The following is a 23,131-nucleotide window of genomic DNA, read 5'->3' as shown; positions in this document are numbered from 1 at the left end:
TAATAGAAACAGAGGGCACTTTTACTTTATGGGCACAGTCTTAAAAAGATCTGCTTAGCTCAGAATAAATTGGTTCTCTAACAAAGGCAAGAAATTGGGGCAATTGGCTTCACGCATGACCCTATGAGCTATGAACCCTACTTTTTAAGGGCTTTAACTTCTTTAAATTCTAGTAAAGAAGGACCGAGTCTCCCATGCTGTTAAAAGGTTTGACTTGTAGCTGTGACTTGTGGAGTGATTTTTTATTTTTATTTTAAATTTTAAATTTTTTTTTTGTTTGTTGCCCCCTTTTGTTTCTTTTTCAAAATGGTCCAATTTTTGGGTAAGGGAAAGAAAGATAAATAGAAAGATTCTAGCCCCGTTGCATCAAAGGGCTAAGGTAGAAAAAAGATTTTAAAAAAGGAGATTCTTGTGGCTATATTTGAGTTTTAATAAGAAAGAGGAAAATTGGATAGTGATGAGTGATGTTGATAATAATTCTGGTTGTTGGTGGTTTTAGTTTTAAGAGAGATTTAAATAAAGTGGGCATACAAATTATTTATGCGCCCACCCACGTATAAATACATTTATGTTAAAAGGGACCAATGATTGTGCAATTAAAATGTGTGATTTCTATTGAATGTATCTCGTCAAAATTTCAAACGCAAGATTTTATTATTTTAGTCACTTGTTTTGATTTGGAGAAAACTACCAAGACCCCTTATTTTTTTCCAAAATTTGTACTATCCACCCCAACTGTTTCAAAACATACCAAAAACACCTGTGTCAAGGGGGATTTTGGTAAGTGCTGAAACAATAGAGTGAGAAGACAAATTTTGAAGGAATACATATAAAGGGGCTTGCTAGTTTTTCCTTTTGGTTTATCTATTGAATCTTGATATGTGTATGATTCTAAATTTCATCAAGGCTTGTGCAAGCCATGTAAATATGTAATGATGATTTCACTTTGATTTCAACGAAATCTAATTGGTCTCTTTCTTTTTTGTTTGCTTTTTCAAGAATTATTGTGAGAATAATCCAAATGTCATGCAATTTTCTCTCTAGTTTTTCATGTTTATGGTGTGCACGTCGTTAATCTTTATGTATTATGCGCTCGTTCCTTCGCTTTTGTATGAATTTTTAGATTAATTAATAGAATTGAACCTAAAGAAAAAAAGAAAAAAGAAAACCAAGAAACTTGAACTGACCCATCCAATAATATATAACGATATTCACAATGATGATGTATATTACCGACATTTATTTTTGCACCTATTGAAACTTTTCTATTTAGACCGGCAACTTTGCAACATCTTATCTTATTCTTATCCCTCGACTTTGGAATTAGATACCAATTTAATTAAAGAACAATTTTCTACTTTTCATTTTTTTAAATCATGGAAGAATGATAATTTTGTTCTTATTTTTATTTATTGCTGTATTTTTTCCCCTAAAATCTTCACCCTTACATTTATTTCATGCCACGTTAATGTATATGAATGGGTTATATAAATAATATGTGTATATAAATAATAAATGTATGCAATATTTTTTTCCCCTAAAAAATGAATAAAACTCGTTGATCAACTTAAATTGATACAATTTGAATTTAAAAAGATACCAATATGACTTTGAATTTATATACACATATATTTACACGAATGACACAAGTCTTATACTTAATAATTTTTCAATCAGAAATTCTTGGTCATTTTAAAATAAAGGATAACCTAAAGAATGAAGAACCACAAACTTCGTATTATATTATAGTGTATTGAAATCTATATACACTTTTTTTTTAAAAAAAATCTATATACTTTATCCTAACTTTAACACTTTTTAATATTGTTTGGGACCGCGGCATTCGTTATTTAATTGCAGAGGTGGATACCCAATGTGTTTCCCAATTTATTTCCTCTACTAGCTTGATGCCTAATGCATATTTTTCTCTCATAACTGCCATAAAAGAATTGATGAATAGACAATAGCTCATTATCATAAAGCATATATATCGGGAAGCCAATTTTGCTACAGATTTTATGGCGAAACTTGCTGGTTCCTTACTCCTTGGACTTCACGTCTTTAAAAACTCCCCGGAGTCTTGGTTATTGGTTATGTAATGATATATATGGGACTTCTATTCCCCGTTATGTTTTAGCCTAGTTTTACTAGGCTCCAATGTATCAAAAAAAAAAAAAAATCCATGATTGAAAACTCAATCATCTTATACTTATAGTCTCCATCAAGCTCAGTTTTCCAATCAAAATAGTCTGCTATATAGACCATTTACATTTCTCTTCGAATAGTGAATTGTCACAAACACGTTAGGTGACTTTTGGCGTCTTTATAGAAATTCATAAATTGTTGGCTGGTCAAATTATTCATCAAAATAATTTTTGTGAATGTGGGGCTTCTATGTTTGTACGAATTGATACACTCACCGGTTAATTAATTATTAAACAAATTTTATCGTGTTAGCAACTATTTGCTAATCAATGCGAACTTGCTATTTCGTGAAAGAGATGTCAATCAATGTTGCATTGTGGCTACTTTAATTTGTTAAAGAAACTTAACTTCATCTTTTGCTTTTTGTTCCGCACGTTTGTAAAAATCCTATGAAGAATTCAAAGTTTTAAGTGACTAACTTTATTGAAAGGTAAAATTATCCCCATAATTGAACATAATTGAATATAGTAACGTCGACTTTATTTTTTTTTAAATCTTCTTCTTCTTCTTCTTCCCATCTCTCTTATTATTATTATTATTATTATTATTTTTTAATTATATCACAAATTTACTAATATCTATAAGGACTACTTGAGAGCAATTCTATAACACCACCAGGCACCAAGAACAATCCACAGCTTACTTTTTGAATGGGCGGTGGCCTGTAAGCCTTGCCATTGAACATTTGAATAACAAGTGGGACATGCATGCATCATTAATGCCATAGGTGATACGTTGGCTGTAGTTTATTTACAGAATTGGGTGTAATCAGAATACTGGAGTTGTACTTTTGGCAGAACCATTGCGTCCCATATTTCTCAACACACCTATATTTATGCTGTAAAGGAGTTGTAGCGGGCCGGGTGCAATCAGAAAATTAGTGAGGTGCTTTTGGTACCACGCCTGCATAACCCAAGCTAGTTGGCCCATTATGGAATGCGTGATAACGCCCAGATTGAAAAGGCGTTTGAAAAAAGGGGTAGCTAATTTAAATATATTAAAAAACAAATGAATAAGTTCCAGAAAATTTTACTATCAATGCAAATTGTATTTATTTAATTTAAATTTGTGTCCGCTCAAACACCTCTAAAACAGAAAACAGAAAGAAGGATTCCAATGGGTGATAATAAACTACAACACCAACTCCCACAGAACATTGGTTTCTCAAAAACTTGAACAATTCTTGTCTTTAATCCTTCTTCTTCAATGCACCTTTGGGAATTCGACTCAAAACCTTCTTCAAAACCTTTTCATCAAAGACTGCATATTGCTTCTTGATCTCAATCGTTGCCTTCTCACCAAATGAATCAATCTTGTCCTCGTACTTCTCATAAATCACGGGCACGGTGTGTAGCAAAACAAATACTGTTTCAAAAGAACCATACAAAAGATCCAAACACTTCAGCAAGAATACAATCCATTTAAGAAAATAAGCCATTAAAACTAACGAATGTTTCTTACCAATGTAGAATAATGTCACGAAGTTGCACCAATTACCGACAATAGACAAAAGCCACAAGCCAGCAATGACCTAAGCGAAAAAAGGGCAGTAGCATGTCAATGGCATGAGAACAACAGCTGCAATAACTTAATAACGGATGCAAATGGCATCAATTCACTAATAATTATGGACTGTGAGGTTTAACAAAAAAGTTTTATCAAAAAGCTTTATCCACAAGTATGTTTTTGTCACAGAGTGAGCCCAAATAAAAGATGCTTGATGAAACAAATAAAGGCATTGCACTGCCAAGGAATGCATAAAGAATAAAGCAGAAAGAAGGAACATACACCAAGAAACTTCTTCAAGTCCCTTCCAGATGCAATTTCCCGCAGGACAGCCAAGGCTCGGTTGATTTCATACCTCAAGGCAGAGGCGAATTCAAGGACAAACTTCTCAGGAAGTGTAACAACTGGAATCTCTGGCGGTGATCTGGTAGAAGGACAGTAAAATGAAGACTATAAAGAATTTGCATTGGGGATTAACTTATAGAAGGAATATCCAACTCCATACTTGTTGATAAATGTGGATGCATTGGACCACAGGAAGAGAACAGCCAGAGAGAGAATCGATATATGGCAGACCAAAGTGATTAAATGGTATTCCAGCAACTCAAAGAGAACCCACATTGCAGTGGCTCCACCTAGCACACCAGCAGAGATTTTCTTGTTCCTCCATAGGAAAATATCAGCAGCTGAGAAAAAGATATACATAAGACTAAGAAAAAAGCTTACAAAATATAATCCATACGCTGCTACCTGCACTAGTGTGTGCATCTACAAAAGAGTGAGAAGAGAGTTACATGATCCCTGCACATCCTTTAAGCTTAAATAAAGCACCAATCAATTAAAAGTCACCCAGCTGATTCTCGAGATTGGGTTCCAATATATGAACTCCATATGCTATTCGAAAATTTACAATGGCATTATTCTCATTATATAAAACCACATGCTAATGAGCTTCCTCAAAAGTATCATATTCAGTAAAATCACCAAAATGTAAGTGCACTTAACAAATATCCGTAAATCCCTAAAATGCAATAACACTGCAATCATAAACTAATCCCATACTAAATGTCCACAAATATATATATATATATTTAAAAAAAGCCTAGCTTTACCTTTTTTTTTTTTTTTTCTCTTCATCAATATTTAAAATCGTATAAAAAATTGGAAAAAATAGTTCTTTTTTTTTAAGCTCCTGTGAAGTTAATCTCAGCTAACTAACCAACAAAAAAAATAAAGCAACCTCAGATCGTGCATTTTACTGAAATAAACAATTAACGAGAGGAAAAAGAGGGTACGTTTTCCAGCTCCGAGGACATGGTGAATAGGTTTTTCTCTTCCGAAGAGCCTGAATACTTTGGACTTAAAGGCGTCAATAGACGACGGCTTGTCGTCATCGGAGTCAGATGACGAGGAGTCGTGGCCATGGATCTTATCCGTGATCTTCTCCACCAGTGATTTGTCGGCTGATTCGTGCTCAGGTGCATGTTCCGCCATAGATCTCTGCCGCCGAGTAAGCGCCGATGAAAATGAATTGAAAAATGTACTAGACTCTAGAACGAGAGAGAGCGAGACTCGGTGGGAACAAGGAGCAAAGAAAGCGTTTCGGCTTCTTTTTGAGCGTGACTATTTTTACAGGAAAACCAGGTGATGAAATCTCGGCCGTTCAAATTTTTTTATTTAGTACGAATCTCAGGTTCGGATACGAGGCTCGCAAGTTTGGTATAAATCGGAAAACGAGGGACGGCCACGTGTTACTTGGAAAAGATTACGAGCGAATCTAGGGTTACGGTTTTGTGATGGCTGTGACTGCTGCCACTCATAAATCGTTTTTCTCTTTATGATTTACCAAAAAAAAAAAAAAAAAAAACTCGCTAGCTAGTTGCTATTAAAGTATAATAATGGATTATAACTTTTCAAAAAAAAAAAAAAGACTATAAGAAAATAAATTAGAGTTTTGAATAATAAAATTGTCTGAAAAGATTCAAGTAAAAATTATTTTTTTACTTGAATTTATGAAATTAGCTATTGTATCTAGTAAATATTTTTTAAAATTATCAAATATATAATTTATTTAGAATAGTTACGATAACTAGTAATATTAGATAATTGTAATTTAAATTTAATATCATTTCCTAAAAATATAAAATAATTAATTTATCATACTCTTTTTTTAATTTAATTTTGTTTCCTGAAAATTAAAACAGCTAGTTCATTATGTTATCTTTTATTTTATGTTCACTTTATTTCCTCAAAATTATATAAATGGCTAATTTATGAGGACGCTAAAACATGATCGCTATCGTCAAAATTCAAAATTTTAAAACCAACGGTGATAAAGTTGGCTGTGATGGACGCGGCTGTTTCTATAGAACAGCCGGGTGATAAATTCTTCGTCCCGCGACTCGAGGCTAAATAGACGTTAACTTAACGAGCAACACCCCCCCTTCGCTTTGATAAGGACTTAGGGTGACGCCGTTCGCACGCGGTATATTCTACGCGGACCCTACAAGTTGCCGTCTATTTGATTCCCGCGGTCTGGGGGTTACGTGGAATCTCATGATTGGATATGCTCAATGTGAGGAGAAAAAATGAGCAATCGTAGTCAGGCGACACGTGTCTCTAAAAATTAAAGAAGAAGGTGATTTGGTTGGTGCGGCCGATGAGCAAGTAACGACCAACTTCAAACTTCGATTGCACCGTCCCGAAAAGAGAAAAATCAATTCGAAAATTGAAGTTCTGAATGTCGTAAGTAATTGATTTATGTTGAATATATTTTAACGTATGAATATGATCAACAATAGCACTAGATTTTTATGCATGACTCATTTTGAAGTTTTTACGGCTTATATATTTACCATAATTTAGAGTCCAATCTATTTCACAATCTAGCTAGAAACGTATATTTATAATAAAATTTTAAGAAACATAACGATAAGTTAAATAAATAGAATTAATAAACACAATAATATAACATATATAGCAATAATAAAATACAAATAGAGAGATCCGCATTTTCTGACAAATTAATACATAACAAATAAATAGAGTGCAGCACAAAAACGAGAATCCCTTCCCACAACTTGCTGAAAACGTGCATGGCACTGAGATTCAACAAGGTGTTGTCTAGTGGGATTTAAAAACTGAATCATTTTCTAAATGACTCTGCCAACTCGGCTACGACAGCAAGTGAACGTCCACCTTCACTCAAAGCCCCCACGGCTTGTTCTTTCGGTGCCCTAATACCTTCGATCACTCTCCCTTTTCCATTCTTTGCGTCCATCAACTCAGTCAGTGCTCCCTAACTCGCCTGCAGTCACCAATCCACCAACCCATCTCCTAACTCTCGGCCACCGTTAGAGGATCTCTGATCTTTTCCACCAAAAAGGCCATATTAACCATTTGATCCCCGTTTGAAGGCCAAGCTACCATAGGAACCCCGGTACGCACAGCTTCAAGCACCGAGTTCCACCGTCAGTGAGCCGTAAACCGACCACCGAGTCATGACTTAGTACATCCACTTGAGGAGCCCATGATTTCACCGGCAACCCCCAATCTCTCGTTCTCTCCACAAACCCTTCTGGCGAAAACAGTTCCGCACTAGCCTCAGCATCCGCCACCGTCAAAGTCTGACGAAACTCATCCTCCAGAGGCGGAAAAAGCACCACCCACAAGAACGCAGCGCCGCTCCTCTTTAACCGCATAGCCATTTCTTTCAACAGCTTGGTACTAAAGAATCCCATGCACCGAAACACAAAAACACAATGCAATGACTTGGTTGTTTGTCAAGCCAACTGAAGCACGTGTGGTCATCATTTTTGTTATCACTAGTAGTCGCGGCTAGAATTGCGCCTGTACAATATAGAGGCGGCATTTGCTCTCCGTATGGCACGCACTTGCCATCTTTCAAAGCTCTGAGAGCTCTTGTTTCGAGTGTTTCCAAATCTGTTTATTATGATTCCTGACGATTTTGTCATTTCTATTGCAGCGTCAATCACGTTCTTGTATGCTAGCTTTCCTTTGCTCTAATGGGTGGCAAGACAGGGATATCAAGAACCATTTGAGGATCTTTCAAGCCATTTGTGGTTCCATAAGTATTGGGAAGATACAGAACTTGGGCTAGCGCAGATGCGCTGCTGGCGTAGAATAAGTAAGTGGGGATATTTAGACCGCAAGATACTTGCAAAGCGACTTTGTGAAAGAAGTCGATGATTAAGGTCTTGAGGTTAGATGTTTTTGATTGGATTATTAGGGTTTTGTGGAGATTAGGGCTATTGAGTAGGGCTAGTTGGCCACGTAATCTTGGGACTTTCAGCAACGGATGGGTGGTGAGTAATGTCAAACTGATCGGATATTACTGTGGGAGGTGGTAGAAGGTGGTGCCGGGAGTGGTGGTGGCGGCAGAGACAGCGGAGATGTAATTAGAGATGTCGCCAGCAATAGACGTTGGAAAGGTGGAGATTATGATGGTGACGGAGAAATAAGGGTAATGGGTGAGTATTAATTTGCCTAATTCATCCATGGAGAGTAAGTGGCTACTTCCTGGAGAAGGATTAAAGAACAATCGTATTATTATCCTCCGTAGCCATTACTTATTAGCAATTTACAGAATAAGTAAATTGTAAACAATGAACTAAATGATGATGAGACATCATATCATAATCTCTTTTATGTCTTAATAAACAAATAATTTATTAATTTATCGCAAATTTAAGAAGAATGTTATATTCTAATTATTACTTGTGCCATCTTGATGTGTGTACTATTCCTTTGACCACGATTCACTCATAAATTTCAAAAGTTATCATGTATATACAAAAAATATTAATAAATTTTAGAACATCTATATAGGAGACAAAAATTTATGTAAGTGTACTGTATATAGACATATAAAAAATTGATGTATTTACTTTTCAAAATTTAATACCCTAGAAGATAAAGTATTTCAAATGGTTAAAGCTTAAAGAACATAAACTCTTTAAGTACATCAGTCATTAGTTTAATTTTTAGTCTCAAATCATTACATGCATATTTAGAAAATAGTTGAATTGAGAAAATTGAAGTTGTCAATAAACAAAAATTCTTAATTTTAAGAATTTTATATGCTATTTATTATTGCTATATTTTCTATTCGACAAATTATTAATTTATATTTTCTTTGGGCTCTAAAGGATTCAAAAAAATTATTATTTTATGTATTTAACGAAATTATTAATTTAGTAAATAGGGCCAATTTGGATCGGAAGATTTTATTATTTAATTTAATTTATTAATTTATTAACACTAATTTATTGAGGTTTTACGATATAACTGGTTATATATTTTATGATCAATCATTTTATAATGTTTTATTTATAATGAATTGTATGAAATCCATGTTTATATCACATCAATGAGGATATAAAAATTTGGTATTCCATACTCTGTGGAGATGTCGTGAGTGTAACTACAACAATCTTTTAATATAAGTGGGAGAAATTTTAAAATACATTATAGGTACTACACTCAATTTATGCATGTATAATATTTATAATTTAATTAAATATAACTATAAATTACTAAATAATTTTTCAAAATAAATACACAAACACAAAGTATATGTGCATTGCATTAATTGAGTGTATTATCTCTTTATATCTTCTTGAATCTCTAGACGCTGAATTAAAACTCGTAGTCGTCCGTACTCCATTCCTTATCTAAACGAGTGGCCAACTCAGCTAGGGCAGCAAGTGAACACCCACCTTCTCTCAAAGCCCCCATAGCTTTCTCTTTCAATGCCCTAGTCCGTTCACGAAGCACTTTCCCTTTCCCATTCTCTGAGTCCATCAACTCAATCACTCGTTTCTCTAACTCAGCTCCATACACCAACCCGTCTTCAGACTCGACAACCGGCACAGCCACCTCAATGTCCTCCACCAAAAACGATCTATTCACCATTTGATCCCCAATAAAAGGCCAAGCCACCATAGGCACCCCAGCACACAATGCTTCAATCACAGAGTTCCACCCGCAGTGAGTGACAAACCCACCCACCGAGTCATGACTTAGTACATCCGTTTGCGGAGCCCATGATTTCACCACCAACCCCCTATCTCTCGTTCTCTCCAAAAAATCTTCAGGCAAAAACATTTCCACACTCACCTCAGCATCCGCCACCGCCAAATTCCGACGAAACTCGTCCTCCGGCGGGGGAACACGCACCACCCACAAGAACCTAACCCGGCTCCTCTCTAGCCCGATGGCCATTTCTTTCAACTGCTTGCTGCTAAAGAACACCATGCTACCGAAACATAAGAACACAACGCTTTGCTTCGGTTGTAAGTCGAGCCAACTCAAGCACATATGGTAATCATTTTTGTTATCAACAGTCGCAGCTAGAACCGGCCCTAAGCAATATACAGGCGGCATTGTTTCTCCATTTGGTACGCACTTGCCATCTTTTAATGCTTGACTAGCCCTTTGTTCGAGTGTTTCAAAAGTGTTGATGATGATCCCGCAAGATTTTGTCATCTGAATTGCAGTGTCGATGGTGTTCTTGAGTACGCTGTCATCAGGAGGGAACATTTCTTTTGCCCTAATTGGTGGCAAGCCAGGAATATGATCAAGAAGCATTTCACTTTCAGCGTCAACTCTGAAGCAGTCATTATCTGTGATATTCTTGAGATTTGGATAATGCAAGATTTGTGCGAGGGCCGTGGCGCCGCTGGTGAAGAAGAAGTAAGTGGGGATATTGAGACTTGAAGATACTTGCAAGGCAGCTTTGCAAAAGAAGTCGATGACAAGGGCTTTGAGTGTTGAAGTTTTAAAAAGGGTTAGTAGGGTTTGGCGGAGATTAGGATTATTGAGTTCAGCTAACCTGTCACGTAATCTCGTGACTTCATCAATGGATGGGTAGTATTTTAGGCCAAGCTCATCGGATACGGTCGGGAGGTGGTGGAAGGTGATACCGGAGACGGCGAAGATGTAGTGAGAAGTGTCACCGGCGACGGTGTTCGGGAAGGTGGGGACTATCATGGTGATGGAGAAAGAAGGGTGATGGGTTAGTATTAATTTGCCCAATTCAATCATTGGCACTAAATGGCTTCTTCCTGGTGAAGGATATAGAACAATTGTTTTGTTATTATCATCCGCCATGGACACAGCTTAATTGCCTTTGCTAGTGAGTTACAAGAGGAGCATAACAATACATATATGCTAGCTGCTGAGGTGATCTTTACGTCAAGTAATATTCTATCTGATAAAAGTAATATTATTTTATGAAATAATAATTTAGCATGCATGGAGGCACGCCACCGATAATCTAGAATCACAAGGCATGCATCTCTGATGAAAATATTGTAGCAGAGCTACCAAACTTGAGTAATACGAATTCAAAGTTGTTAGATCACATGGCAGCACACTTGGCATTCATTAGTGTTTTGGAAAGTTAAAGTGATCAACCTTATCTCTTAGCTTATCATTAATTCAAGCTGCACTTTTGTATTTATCAAGATCAAGATAAAGATAACAATTGTGTTGGGCTTGATCTTATTCTTGGCATTATCGTGTTTCCTGTAGAGCACTATAAATGTAATGATTATGAGATGAATACGAATAACAAAAAGGTGTTTTATTTCTTCTTCAAGCTCATCTTTATAATTTAAGTTATCTCTAGCTCTCCACTCACTTCATTTTCTTTAATTAAGGCTAATAAGTAAGTAGTAATAGAGGAAACATTTTGTTGCATGGAAACAACTAGTAAATAATGATGCCTTTACTTCATAATATTTTGTATGGTTAAAAAAATCGTGTTCACTAACAATTCATTGACACGAGTAATTAAGAGCTATAAGTGATTAATTACCTTTTTTTTTTTTAATCCAACAACTATAAAATAAAAAATCATGGTTTTGCGTCGCTCACAAGAACATAAAGTTCAGATCCTGATACTAGCAAAGCAATTCCGATAGTTAAAAGAGTTGCCGTGTTTGTTAGATTTAATCTCAACCATTTTGGCAGCGGTGTCTAGCCAGTCGGTTCGAGCTCTCAACAGGGGCTCGTTCTCTTAACAAACGAGAGATATGAACACATATGTGAATTGTTAAAATCTCAAAATGAACGCATTTTTGCTATGCTACTAATACCGTGTTAATAAAGACAAAGAGAGAGAGAGAGAGAGAGACTGAGAGAGTGATGGAGCGAGAAGAAAAAGAAGCTAATTCGGGGCCGAAAGATATATAGACTGCTTTGTCACTCTCAAGTTTGAGAAAGTATGGGCCTTCAGGTCCAACGTCTGCCCAAATCTAGATCAATGTGTTTGTGCGGAGCCGGAGCGGTTCCCGGCCCACACATTTGAAGCCCACAGAACATGAGTTTTACATAAATGTAGTTTTCTCCCTTCCTCATAAAAGTCACTACCATAATAAAATAAGGGATTACCACTTTTCTCCTTACAGAAATCAACATATACTATTTACTTTCCTGCTGTTTTTATAATAGTCAAAAACCCTCATGACAGCTTAAGTTTATACTATTACTCTTATTTTAATTACTCTTTTATTTACATTTATTATAAATTAAATAAATTACATGAATAGAAACTAAATAAAAAATTAAGCATTAAAAATAAGAAATATATGTTTTGATATGAGAAAAAAATTAATAATAATTTTTTTTCTTGTAATTATTTATTTTGTGAACATTTTCTTATAATAAACATTTTGTAATATTTTATTATTTATCTTATAATAAATTTTTATTTGTCATTCAAGTTTTCTTATAATAATTTTCTTATATATTTATTATAAAAAAATTTTCACAAATTAAATAAGTACAAGAAAAAAATTTTATTATTAATTTTTTTGCTCATATCAAAACATATATTTCTTGTTTTTAATGCTTAATTTTTTATTTAGTTTCTATTCATGTGATTTATTTAATTTATAATAAATATAAATAAAACAATAGTTGAAAATAAGGGTAATATTGTAAACTTATGCTACCAGGAGAGTTTTTTACCATTATAAAAACAACAGGGAGGAAAATGATATATGTTGATTACTGTAGTGGGAAAATTGGCAATCTCCCTAATAAAATTAATAACCTACCGAACAATACAAATAACTAAAATGAAGCGGATGATATATTCTTCTTTATCCAACTGAATAATTTATGGTTTTAACACAGCATTAAGATCATTCTTAACTAAAAATTTCCATTTGCAGTCTATATTCTCTTTTGCCATGCTAGGATCAAGAAAACATCTAGGATACAGAAACAGAACCCATTACAAAAAATCAAGGAATCTGCCTCCATTAACCACCCCTTTTCAACGTCAACAACAATATCGTTAATATCCACACGATCTTGTCAAACAAGGTCCAGAAATTAACTCCTGCTGAATAAGTTTATCACACATGCAAGTGTTTGGGATATGCCCATAAGCTGGAAATGGATTCTTCATCTGATTCACTGTCACTGTCTGAAGAAGATGACAGTGACAAGGGATCGTCCAGTAGATATTTAACGACCTAAAATGACAAATGCAGGATGAACATAGCTAATCAGTATAAAATTAAGATGATGCAGAATAAGATAATGAAAAAGGGAAAAAGGGCTAAGGGATGAAATAAGAAACCATGACACTAAGTGATATATGGAAGTTCAATCCTTTGGATGTCATTAAAGTTCTAGCAATTTCAAACCAGGGGACATATTATCCAGCTCATAGAAGAACGTTAGAGATAGCTTTAAGTTAATCATGTACCATATGCACCTGGCAAGGGGATAGAAGCTTGATTTGCTGATTTTTGAATTTCAGACCACAGCGTTCATTAGAACATTTCAAGTTATTAAGCCATACTACTGCATTGCAGTGCCCACAGAATCCCCTATTTGATGTTAGTTTCTTCAATGAATTACCTGATACAAAGACAGAAGGCAATAGTAAGAGCAAATGTTTTGCAAATTAAAGATGACAGGTATAGAAGGCAGAAACATATGTTGGAATCCGAATTCATGGATGTGCACGTTTGTGCGCATGTGCTCAGAAAAAAGGAGAGAGATTCTTGAAAGCATATATATTCATATGTGCCATAGGAAATCTCTAAGTGCAACAAATGGCTCATTATAGCATTTTAAAATTGAAAGAGCAAAGTAAATAATTCTATATACCAGATCAAAATAATAATATTGTCAAATATCAAGACTGTTTTGTTTCAAAAGAAAGGTGACTTCACATAAGTTAGCTTAACCACTGAGTGTACACATAAGATCTAGAAAATAGCATAACACTTATACCTTACAAGAGATGGTAAATCCCATACCTATATATGCTCCTTTAAATGTTTCTCGCCAATCAACAGAGGGCTGGGAAGCCATGTTATCTTGTAGAAGTGTATTCATTTTATCTTCTATCACTCTGCCGCTCTGCTGAACTTTGGTCTTTAAACAATTATCAGAATTACTGAAATATATGGCATATTGCAACTGCCACAGGTGGTTATCACTTGCCGCTAAATTCCAAGACCTTCACATGGAGAGGCCAAAACAATCAAACTATGAAGAAAATAAACTTAATTTTTAAAGGAAAACTATAAAAGATACATGGCAATGCAATGAGGAGGTCAGCCATGCAAGGAGTCTCAATAAATGCTCTATGTAGAAAAAAAGAAAATTACCAGCAGACTTGCCCAACAGAAACTAAAGATTGCAAATCCAGAAATCTAAAAATATGTACAAGAACATCCTGGGGTAGTTGGACAGAGCCTGCAAGTATATGTTAAGAAAATGATTATGAAGGTGGATCAAGCATTTCCCTCTCCAATTTTCAATAAAGAATTACGCTCAGCTTAGAAAAAAATTCAACATCAGTGAATGGTGCATACCTTGCTCTTCCTGGCGAGCTTTACGGTGCCTCTTAAGGGCAACCTTAGCCTGTTTATATTCTGTAATGGCCAGATTCTTTTTCTGCTTTGGCAATACTGCCTCTGCACTCTGAAAAAGAAGATGCGCAGCAGAAACAGCACTGGATGTCTGCATTCTGATCATAAAATAATCATCATAAATAATATTAGCAGATTTTACTAGAAAACCCAACACAACCAAAGAATGTCATCTAGAGGGTATGTTCATAACTGGTGTCCTGCTGCTTAATTGCAATACAGCAGCAGCTAAAGTTCATCTAATGATTCCATTTCACAACACAGAAATAAATTAATATATAAGCAGCAATTAGAATTGGGGAAGGCCAAGAGGCCATCCACAATTTGTTTCATTTACAACAACTAATTAAAAAAATACAAAAAAGGTTTCTAGTATTTGATCACTTAACAAACGACAACCTAATTTCCCATGAAGTCTAAAATTGGTAAATTATGATCCTGTATTAATCTCTTTTAATCAAAATTATAAACTGGGTATCCAATTTTGACAAAATTACAACACAAGAACAAATGAACAGGCAACAAATACAAAATCGAAAAGAGGATATACATACTCGGGAAGGAGACGAAAGGCGGCGAGAGAATCTTGAAAGATGAGGGACTGAACATTCTTGGGGAGTTTGGAGTAAGCTCCTCTGAATATAAAGCTCAGCTCTTTACAAGCAATTGGGTATCTGTAGATTCTTGTAAGAGCTTCTTTTAAGCCTAGCTTTTGATATCTCTCCGTTGAATTTGACATTTTCTGAAGCTTTGTTACAACAACAAAACAATTAATGTTTCTCAGTTTGATAGAATTAGCAACAGAACAACGGCTGCCGGGGCAGGGCCAGGGCGGGGGCGCAAAGATATATGACCATCATTGTTAGCCTTTTGTACCAATTGAAAATTATTTGTGCCATATTTTAATATTTTTTATTTTTAATTAAAAAATAATTTTATTGTTTTAGTTATGCAATTTTCTATTGAATGACTTAAACAAATTTTAATCTCAAACTAATTTTTCTTTTAACATATTGGTCACAAATTTTCAAGCTATATATTCAATAAACTCTAAATTAAAGACATTAGAGTATGTTACAAGTATGAGAAAGGATTTGCGTGGAATTGCTCCGGTATGACAATCTAAAAATGTTTTATCACGTGACATAACACTAGATCTCCTTCTCCTTGTCGAATCCACTAAATTTAGATTAAATTATTAATGGATCATAAAAGCAAAGTCTCTGCTTTACCGCATGATTTTTCCTATGAACTAGTTAGAGGGGAGGGGGGGGGGGGGGGGAGAAGATTAACGCTAGAGCAAAGATTGCTATGTCTCATCATCTACTGTGAAGAAGTTTGTGACTCTATTAAGTAAAAATAAGTAATCACACACAACAAACAGTAAAGTGCAAATTTCTAGAAGAAAAAGAAAGTGTTGTACCATCAAAGATTACACAGATACTAATTTACAAATGCTATTGTATTACAATGTTCCATAAAACTAACAGAACAATCAGAACAACCCAATATTCAGATTCTGCATTTTCCAAATACCACACATTCACATAAAAATGAATACTATATCCTAAGAAGACTTGTGGCAAATGGTTCTGATGAATGGCCTAACGAACACCGAGAACCCTATTGTATACGGGCACCTCCTCTGACGCTTTGCCCTGTCTGTCTGCATTTCATGTGTGAGGATTCGATGACACAACTTTCTATTGAATGCAACATTACTGTTGTATGCCTGGACAGACTGCATGCCACATCGACGGGAACTTTGGCTTCTAAAATCAATCACTGTTTTTCATAAAAAGTAGATGAGGACAGAAGTAGCCTGCAGCATTCGACTAATCTATAGGAAATAAGTTAATTGTTCCTTCTTCCTTGAACCTCCTTCTCCATACAGATCATTCCACTGTTTTAGCTCATTCATTACTGAACCCTCAGAAGCAAAACTAGCAGCGACCTGCATTATAGTATTAGAACATTAAATATCAATCAAGTTATTGTAGGTTACAATGGAAACATAGAACAATAAATGTCTTTCTGCAACTAAAATCTGCATGCCAGAGTTCAAAATTTATCAACTAATATTGTATCAGTTCAAAATGACACAAGCTTGTCATTGCCAAACATGCAGCAAGCCATCAAAAATCTTGAGCATCTTAGTTGGAACAGTGAACATAATGTGTAGCGGAATTTGACAACATTGACTAGCACTTGTGATGCCTTCAAACCACCAATTATATCGATTTTCCAAAAAATTAAACTGCAGTTGTTAACGGTGACACTGAAGAACACAGTCCATTGCATATATCTTTGCTTTGTTTATATCTCGAGCATCGAGAGAAAGGTAAAGTACCTGATTTTTTGCCTGCCTCATATCTTCCATATTCAAAGGTCTCAAAGTAATTACTCGTTCCTCTTTAGCTTCTTCTTTTGTTTCTGAAGCATCTTCTGAGCTCTTAGCAGCTTCCTCTCTCTTTTTCTTTTCCTGTTTAAAGTTATTTAGAGAAGAAAATCAGATATTTCATCATAACAGGTATTGGATATAGCAAGAAGTGGGATAAGATCAGCAATGACTGCAAAGTAGAGGAATATTTCATGTCTTTACCATATCCTTCTTTCTCTCCTCTTGTATCAACTCTCTAACAGGTCGATATGCAGCTGTGACACACAAATTCTGTTGCAAACAGTTCATGCCTGAGCTGATTAGAGCCAGTAATGAATTTATTTCAAGAGATATTACCGTTAACATATTTAATAACAAACCTTGAGATCACTTCCACTATATCCCTCAGTCATAGCTGCAAGCTCCTTGAAGTCTAGATCTTCGACCTTCTCTTTTGCCAGAAGTGTTTTCAAAATCATTTCCCTGTTTTCGGCAGATGGCAGTCCAACCATGATTCTGCTCGACATAGAAAAGCATTGGAATAAGAAACATGAAGCTAACATTTTAATATGCCAACCACCAGTCACCGTACAACAAGGGTCACACATAAAAAGTTAGGACTTTGTAACATTTTCTAATGCACCAAACAGAGAGACAAATAAAGTTTTACCAAGAGAAATCGTTAACGCTTAAAATAGTTTCAATATGATAAATAGATGCAAATTCAGTAAAATCAATAACTTAGGGAGGTAGAATGAATATCTGCTCAACATTGATTGACGAATTCAGAAAATACATTAATCATATAATTTCCTCAGAATTTGGGATAGCAAGACAAGGGAAGATATGCTTTCAACGCCAACAAGTGCTGCTGAAGAGGATTTAATTAACTACTGCATTAATATACCTGCGTTCAAATCGCCTAATAATGGCTTCATCAAGGTCAAATGGCCTGTTGGTTGCAGCAAGAACCAGAATTCTCTCACCGTTCCTTGTCAATAACCCATCCCAGTGCGTCATGAATTCATTCTTAATCTTCCGCATAGCCTCGTGCTCCCCAACTCTGGTTCTCTGGCCAAGCATGCTGTCAACCTCATCCACAAAAATTATTGTTGGAGAGACCTTTGCTGCAAGTGTGAACAAAGCTCGAACATTCTTTTCATCCTCCCCAAACCATTTTGAAGTGATGGTGGACATTGAGACATTAATGAAACTTGCCCCAGCTTCATTTGCAATTGCCTTGGCCAACATTGTTTTGCCAGTACCAGGAGGTCCAAAAAGTAAAATACCCCGGCATGGTTTCAGAAGCCCACCTTTGAACAGGTCCGGTCTTCGAAGAGGGAGCATGACCAGCTCCTGTAGTGATTCTTTAATCTCATTCAAGGCCCCAATATCTGCAAAGGTCACTCCAATCTCATTTGCAGGGATAACCTCTGGCCTAATGCGCTTCTCAAACTCATTGTCTGGAGGAAATTCCTGCAGGCAACCATAAAAATTCCACAGTGAGACAGAGCTGAAAGAACTAAAGAGAAACAATGATAAAGATATATAGGATTTTCAACTCACAGGTGCCTTGGCTGGAGGAGGATTCTCGCTATCCTTCTTCACCACAGGAACTGATTTTTCCATCTCACTTCTGCTTTCTGATGCTGGGTTTTCCTTTGACTCTGTCTTTGCAGTAACAGCCTCCTCTCCAGTTTCCTGAAAATGACAAGAAGGGTTAGTTGCACCCGGATCACTATGCTCAAATTGTTGAATAAGGTTTCGAGAGTAAAATCAACCTTGGCACCATCAGCATTTGTCTCCATTTTCAGGCTGTCCTTCCCAAATCTTTTGCATTCCTGGAATATACTCAATCCATGGGACAAGCTGTTCAAAATCCAGAATAGTAATCAGATAAAACCCTCACCATTTGATTGGTAAAGAAGAAGAAAGAAAAAGATTATTAAGAAAGGCATATACCTCTTGGATGATATAACAAGCTTCCCATTTCGGTATTCTGGATCCTCGTTGTCCATTAAATGATGAGAAATTGCTGATACCACGATTTCTTCTATGTAATTACTAAGCACCATTGTATCTGCCTGGCAGATTGAACCCAAATCATCGCATTCAAGATCATTGGCCGCAAGTACTTCAGCAATGTGGTTTTTGTTATCTTGAAACTGGAGAACCTTCATATCCTCTTCCAGTTTAGCTTTCCAGTTAACTAGATGAGTTTCATCTTCAGGTAGTTTGACTTCAAGATTGTATGGGAATAAAATGGTGAGCCTCTCATCTACATCCCTGCAATCATCTTCTGGTTCCAACATCCTAGAGCCAAGCACCAAAACTGATCCCGAAAGTTTCTTCAACAATTTGTCCAACAAATTGTAAAACCTTTGTGATTGAAATAAAAGCTTATCAACGTCCCTGAGGTATAAAATGACAGAACTGGTTTCAGTTATTGAAACCAATACCTGTATGAAAAATAACAAGTTATTACCTATTTATTTCATATTTCGAGTCCAGAAAGAAAAGCTTATAAAAAAACTGTGCTGACTGTATAGTTGAGGCACTTTATGCATAACACATTCACTCACACATACACTCACAGACACACATATGAAGTTAAGAATAGGTATCTTCCAATCAAGATCTCCCATAAATTTAACAACATTTTATCTTTCAAGACGAGCAGTTTAGTACTTAAGATACCTTGTACAGAGACTGTAGAAAAAGTTTCTCATCGAAACACCAGCTGCTTATGCGCTTGAGTGGAGCTGAAAATAAATCAATGAAAATTATGTATTAGCCACAGTAAGTTATAGGATTTTTTGGTAACTGTATATGAAGTATGAGATACTGTGAAGAAGCTACTGCAAGCCATATATCTAGTTGAATGAAAGCCATGGTAAAAAGTAAGATTTTTTGGTAATCATATTCACTTTTTTGAAAACTAGGAGTGATGTAGGGAATGTTCCAGAAAACTTATAAGTTGCTGGTGTACATTGTAATAACAAGGTTTCTGGTGAAGATATCATGATCAAATCAAGTAAAAGTGAATTCATCGCAATGAGCATAATGTGTCTCCGACAGAAGATTGTTAACTGCCTATGAAAGTATCTTGTATTTATGAGAACAATCAGGATAACAATCAGAATTAACAGAGAGACAATGTGATGCAGTAACCTTTTAAGATTTCAGGATAGTATGAAAAGAATACAAATTACTAACCTGGACTTGGAGAAGCACCAAGGGAGGAGATGCTACTCATATCAGAGGCATTTCTACGATGTTTTGGCAGAAAACTTGAACCTTCCATACATCTGAAAAATTATGAAGCAATTAGAATCCAGTAGGCACAAATGATCCACTCAACAAATGAAGCTTAAAATCTAACTACTTGAATATCTAACTGTTAGTTCATATTCTATACCTTGATTTCAAATCAACATTACTGCTCTGCCGATGCAATGTTCCTGTGAAACAATTATTGATCAGAGCAATAATAAATGTTGAGAAAAAGAATCAACAAGAAATGAAAACAGTAAAACAAAAACAATCAAGATTATATTTGAAGTAGAAAAATCATATGGAAATCATCAAAACCTCGGATCAACAAACATCAACGAACATCAAACTTCATTCCAATAAGCAGAATTGCTAAACATATCCAACAAATAGATCAGTACTTTATTTCTACCTTTGTTTTCTTCCCTTGGAGGGAGTTTTGAGAAGGAGCCAAGCAAACCGGACATCCGCTCCAATGTCATCTCTGAGATGGACCTCTTAAAAGACTACAAAACAAAGCAACTAATCAGGAAAAAGACACACAACTTCAGGCTATCGGTTTACTTTTGTATCCAACAGAAGCATTCTGCAGTATGGAGCAAAATGGATAAGCATTCGGAATCTCAACAAAGGTAAACTATTTTCTGACTTTATGACTTATATTCATCCACTTTGTTCTAACAACATATGATGTGACAATGCAACAGTAAACACATTTCAGATTCAGAAACCTTAAAGACATAGTATTTTTATCAGTAGAAGTCAGGGAAAGCTTACAGGTTCTTTTCTGGCACAACCGTATTTGTTTTGCATCTGTAGGTAGGTAACCACAAAGAATGTAAGTACCAATCAGAGAGAATTCAAATGAATTAAAAATTATATTAAAATAATATATGCGTCTGTCAAGATGTGATAGTCACCTTTAAGGAAAAGTCATTAACATCTAACAGGAGCAACTTTGACTCAAAGAAATGTGCTAAAGCCTTGGCGAGCATTTGCTGATAAAGTTCTACAGAAAATCAATTGGCAACAAGAATATATTAAAAATGAACTGTGGACATAGATGCTTTAGTTTAACACTTCAATCAGATTCAAAAATGAATTTTGAACAAAGATTTGATGCAGACTAGACTAGCATATCATATCCCCATTATCTTACCAGCAGGTCCTGACAGCAAAATAGTTCTGCTTGCTGGTGAAAGATTCCGGGTGTGTTTGGAAATTTCAGAGTGTTTAAGGTGAACATATGCAGCACTTGTCAACAACATCCGCGTTCTCTCGCTGTCGTTGCCATCATCAGAATGAGGATATTAGTATTAGATATAACCATTAAATCTGTCTCTAATTGACGTGTTGGAGAAAGCTTGTTTGATACAAGAACTTCTTATGATTATTACATGTTAGGCTCCTTAGCTTAACAACATCACTAACTTATGACTAAAAGACAGAAAAAGTTGATGATATATCCAGTTGCATAATCCACAAATTCCGGGTTAATACCACAGTACATGCTATTACAAAAAGTATATAAGACCATAAATTCTTCCAGGGGGAAAAAGGCCATAATCTAAAATTTGTTGAGTATTTATTTATAAAAGAAAACAAGAACATCAAATATTTATCAAAATGCAGAGACAAAGTCATAATCTAATTTTATTTTATTTCATTTTTTTGGTAATTATTGAGATCACATGATCTATATAATATTCAAAAGAAAACTAAGAAATCAAACTAGCTTTTTCACAGAGATGAATTAGATCTCTTTTTTCCCAGTAAAACAGGACATGGAAAAAGTAATCTGCCAAAACAAAAAAAGTAAAAACTCTCTATTTATTAAAAGCCAGTGAACAAACTAGTAAAAGGAACAGAGGATCACAGAGATTTTAAATTGAACATTTATTTATCATCTTTGTATCTCAGGATCTTAAAATGCTCATAGAACTCCAAAACCAAACATTTAAAAGAAAAAAAAATTATCTAACACAATAAGACACAAACGAAAGGAAATTAACAAACTGCAACTCTCTTGCTTACCTAAGATAATAAGGAAACTCATCAAAGGTGGTCTTGATATCCTTGCCATCAAGCACTTGCCTCATCAGCTCCTTCTCAATCTGCTCTCCAGATACACCCTCCGTCGAGGAATAAGAGCCAGAGCTTGAACCACCTCCCCATTTACTCACACTTTGCCCTGAAGCCAATCCCAATCCCATCCCCACTCCAACTCCCACGCTCAAAGCTGACAACAATATATGCTTTTGCTCCATTTTTCTCTCCCAAAATGCTAACTTTTTCAATACCCTCTTCTCAAAATTTCAACTTTAATAATTTTTCACCTGCAAAATGCAATCTTTGAACTCTGGTCCCAACTGGGTTGTTGGTGAATGAAGAAGAAATAAATGGATTAAAAAAAAATCTGGTTTTGTCCGAATAGAACGTTGTGTCAAAGGCTTGATGACAGGTAAATGGACTTGTTGTTGGTTGCACTCGCTAATTGTTGTTATGTGGTGTCCTTCTCTTCAACTATTTATAGCAATGCTTTATGCTTATTATACTAATGGACGTTAAATGCTTGCTTGGTTGCCGGGAAAAATATATTATTATCATTTTTTTCTCTTGCTTTTTTGACTTACTGGTGACTCTCTTCCTTTTCTTCTAATTGGTCGGCTTTCTTTTCTATAACTTTTTAACTCGTTGGCAGCTTTTTGTTTTTGCGATTATTTAATTGTTATTAAATTAATTAATTATAATAAGGTTAATCTTAATCATGCAACCCCCACCCTCAACTTTGGCTGTCATCCGTTCGTTTGATCATGTTTTTATTTGAAAAAAAAAATCATAAATAGCA

The 23,131-nt window shown here is 35.3% G+C and overlaps 4 protein-coding genes across 5 annotated transcripts; all 4 read right to left on the bottom strand.

Moving 5' to 3' along the window:
- Positions 1-3,186: 3,186 nt before the first annotated feature.
- On the bottom strand, positions 3,187-5,410 carry LOC18033033 (reticulon-like protein B3). Its single transcript, XM_006422016.2, has 5 exons — positions 5,007-5,410; positions 4,217-4,397; positions 3,994-4,135; positions 3,667-3,736; positions 3,187-3,570 (listed from the first exon to the last, which is right to left on the bottom strand). The coding sequence occupies exons 1-5, from the start codon at positions 5,203-5,205 to the stop codon at positions 3,395-3,397; spliced, it is 768 nt and encodes a 255-aa protein (XP_006422079.1). The 5' UTR covers positions 5,206-5,410; the 3' UTR covers positions 3,187-3,394.
- A 3,959-nt stretch (positions 5,411-9,369) lies between these two features.
- Positions 9,370-10,842, bottom strand: LOC18033548 (anthocyanidin 5,3-O-glucosyltransferase). The gene has a single exon (XM_006422014.1). It carries the CDS (start codon positions 10,840-10,842, stop codon positions 9,370-9,372), a length of 1,473 nt encoding a protein of 490 aa, XP_006422077.1.
- A 1,983-nt stretch (positions 10,843-12,825) lies between these two features.
- On the bottom strand, positions 12,826-15,496 carry LOC18033547 (F-box protein At5g52880). Of its 2 annotated transcripts, none has more exons than XM_024182618.1 (6): positions 15,185-15,496; positions 14,574-14,728; positions 14,367-14,454; positions 14,013-14,215; positions 13,454-13,608; positions 12,826-13,217 (listed from the first exon to the last, which is right to left on the bottom strand). In XM_024182618.1, exons 1-6 carry the CDS (start codon positions 15,367-15,369, stop codon positions 13,098-13,100), a joined length of 906 nt encoding a protein of 301 aa, XP_024038386.1. In that variant the 5' UTR covers positions 15,370-15,496; the 3' UTR covers positions 12,826-13,097. The 2 variants fall into 2 exon arrangements, with proteins under 2 accessions (XP_024038386.1, XP_006422075.1); XM_006422012.2 differs by having other exon boundaries at positions 13,463-13,608.
- Positions 15,497-16,022: 526 nt separating this feature from the next.
- LOC18032086 (uncharacterized AAA domain-containing protein C16E9.10c) lies at positions 16,023-22,907 on the bottom strand. Its single transcript, XM_006422011.2, has 16 exons — positions 22,318-22,907; positions 21,443-21,564; positions 21,204-21,292; positions 21,061-21,096; positions 20,696-20,789; positions 20,429-20,471; positions 20,227-20,318; positions 19,708-19,772; positions 18,973-19,469; positions 18,792-18,879; positions 18,577-18,711; positions 17,918-18,486; positions 17,391-17,526; positions 17,233-17,301; positions 16,981-17,112; positions 16,023-16,584 (listed from the first exon to the last, which is right to left on the bottom strand). The coding sequence occupies exons 1-16, from the start codon at positions 22,548-22,550 to the stop codon at positions 16,471-16,473; spliced, it is 2,514 nt and encodes an 837-aa protein (XP_006422074.1). The 5' UTR covers positions 22,551-22,907; the 3' UTR covers positions 16,023-16,470.
- Positions 22,908-23,131: the final 224 nt, after the last annotated feature.

Source organism: Citrus clementina, unplaced genomic scaffold (assembly GCF_000493195.1).
Source record: "Citrus clementina cultivar Clemenules unplaced genomic scaffold, Citrus_clementina_v1.0 scaffold_9, whole genome shotgun sequence".
Classification (NCBI taxonomy): Eukaryota; Viridiplantae; Streptophyta; class Magnoliopsida; order Sapindales; family Rutaceae; genus Citrus; species Citrus x clementina.
This window is presented reverse-complemented; position numbering and strand designations above follow the sequence as displayed.

What these genes read in the sequence shown, in the direction of transcription:
- LOC18033547 (XM_024182618.1), bottom strand. Translation starts at nt 15,369, where the DNA reads ATGTCAAATTCAACGGAGAGATATCAAAAGCTAGGCTTAAAAGAAGCT. An exon ending in GCCTTTCGTCTCCTTCCCGA is followed by an intron (nt 14,729 to 15,184) that starts GTATGTATATCC and finishes TTTTATGATCAG; the next exon opens with AATGCAGACATCCAGTGCTG. An exon ending in CCCCTTGCCAGGTGCATATG is followed by an intron (nt 13,218 to 13,453) that starts GTACATGATTAA and finishes TTGTCATTTTAG; the next exon opens with GTCGTTAAATATCTACTGGA.
- LOC18033548 (XM_006422014.1), bottom strand. Translation starts at nt 10,842, where the DNA reads ATGGCGGATGATAATAACAAAACAATTGTTCTATATCCTTCACCAGGA.
- LOC18033033 (XM_006422016.2), bottom strand. Translation starts at nt 5,205, where the DNA reads ATGGCGGAACATGCACCTGAGCACGAATCAGCCGACAAATCACTGGTG. An exon ending in ACTTGAAGAAGTTTCTTGGT is followed by an intron (nt 3,737 to 3,993) that starts GTATGTTCCTTC and finishes TTTTTCGCTTAG; the next exon opens with GTCATTGCTGGCTTGTGGCT. An exon ending in CGTGACATTATTCTACATTG is followed by an intron (nt 3,571 to 3,666) that starts GTAAGAAACATT and finishes CTTTTGAAACAG; the next exon opens with TATTTGTTTTGCTACACACC.
- LOC18032086 (XM_006422011.2), bottom strand. Translation starts at nt 22,550, where the DNA reads ATGGAGCAAAAGCATATATTGTTGTCAGCTTTGAGCGTGGGAGTTGGA. An exon ending in TCCAAGGGAAGAAAACAAAG is followed by an intron (nt 20,472 to 20,695) that starts GTAGAAATAAAG and finishes ATTGTTTCACAG; the next exon opens with GAACATTGCATCGGCAGAGC. An exon ending in ATTAGGCGATTTGAACGCAG is followed by an intron (nt 17,527 to 17,917) that starts GTATATTAATGC and finishes TATGTCGAGCAG; the next exon opens with AATCATGGTTGGACTGCCAT.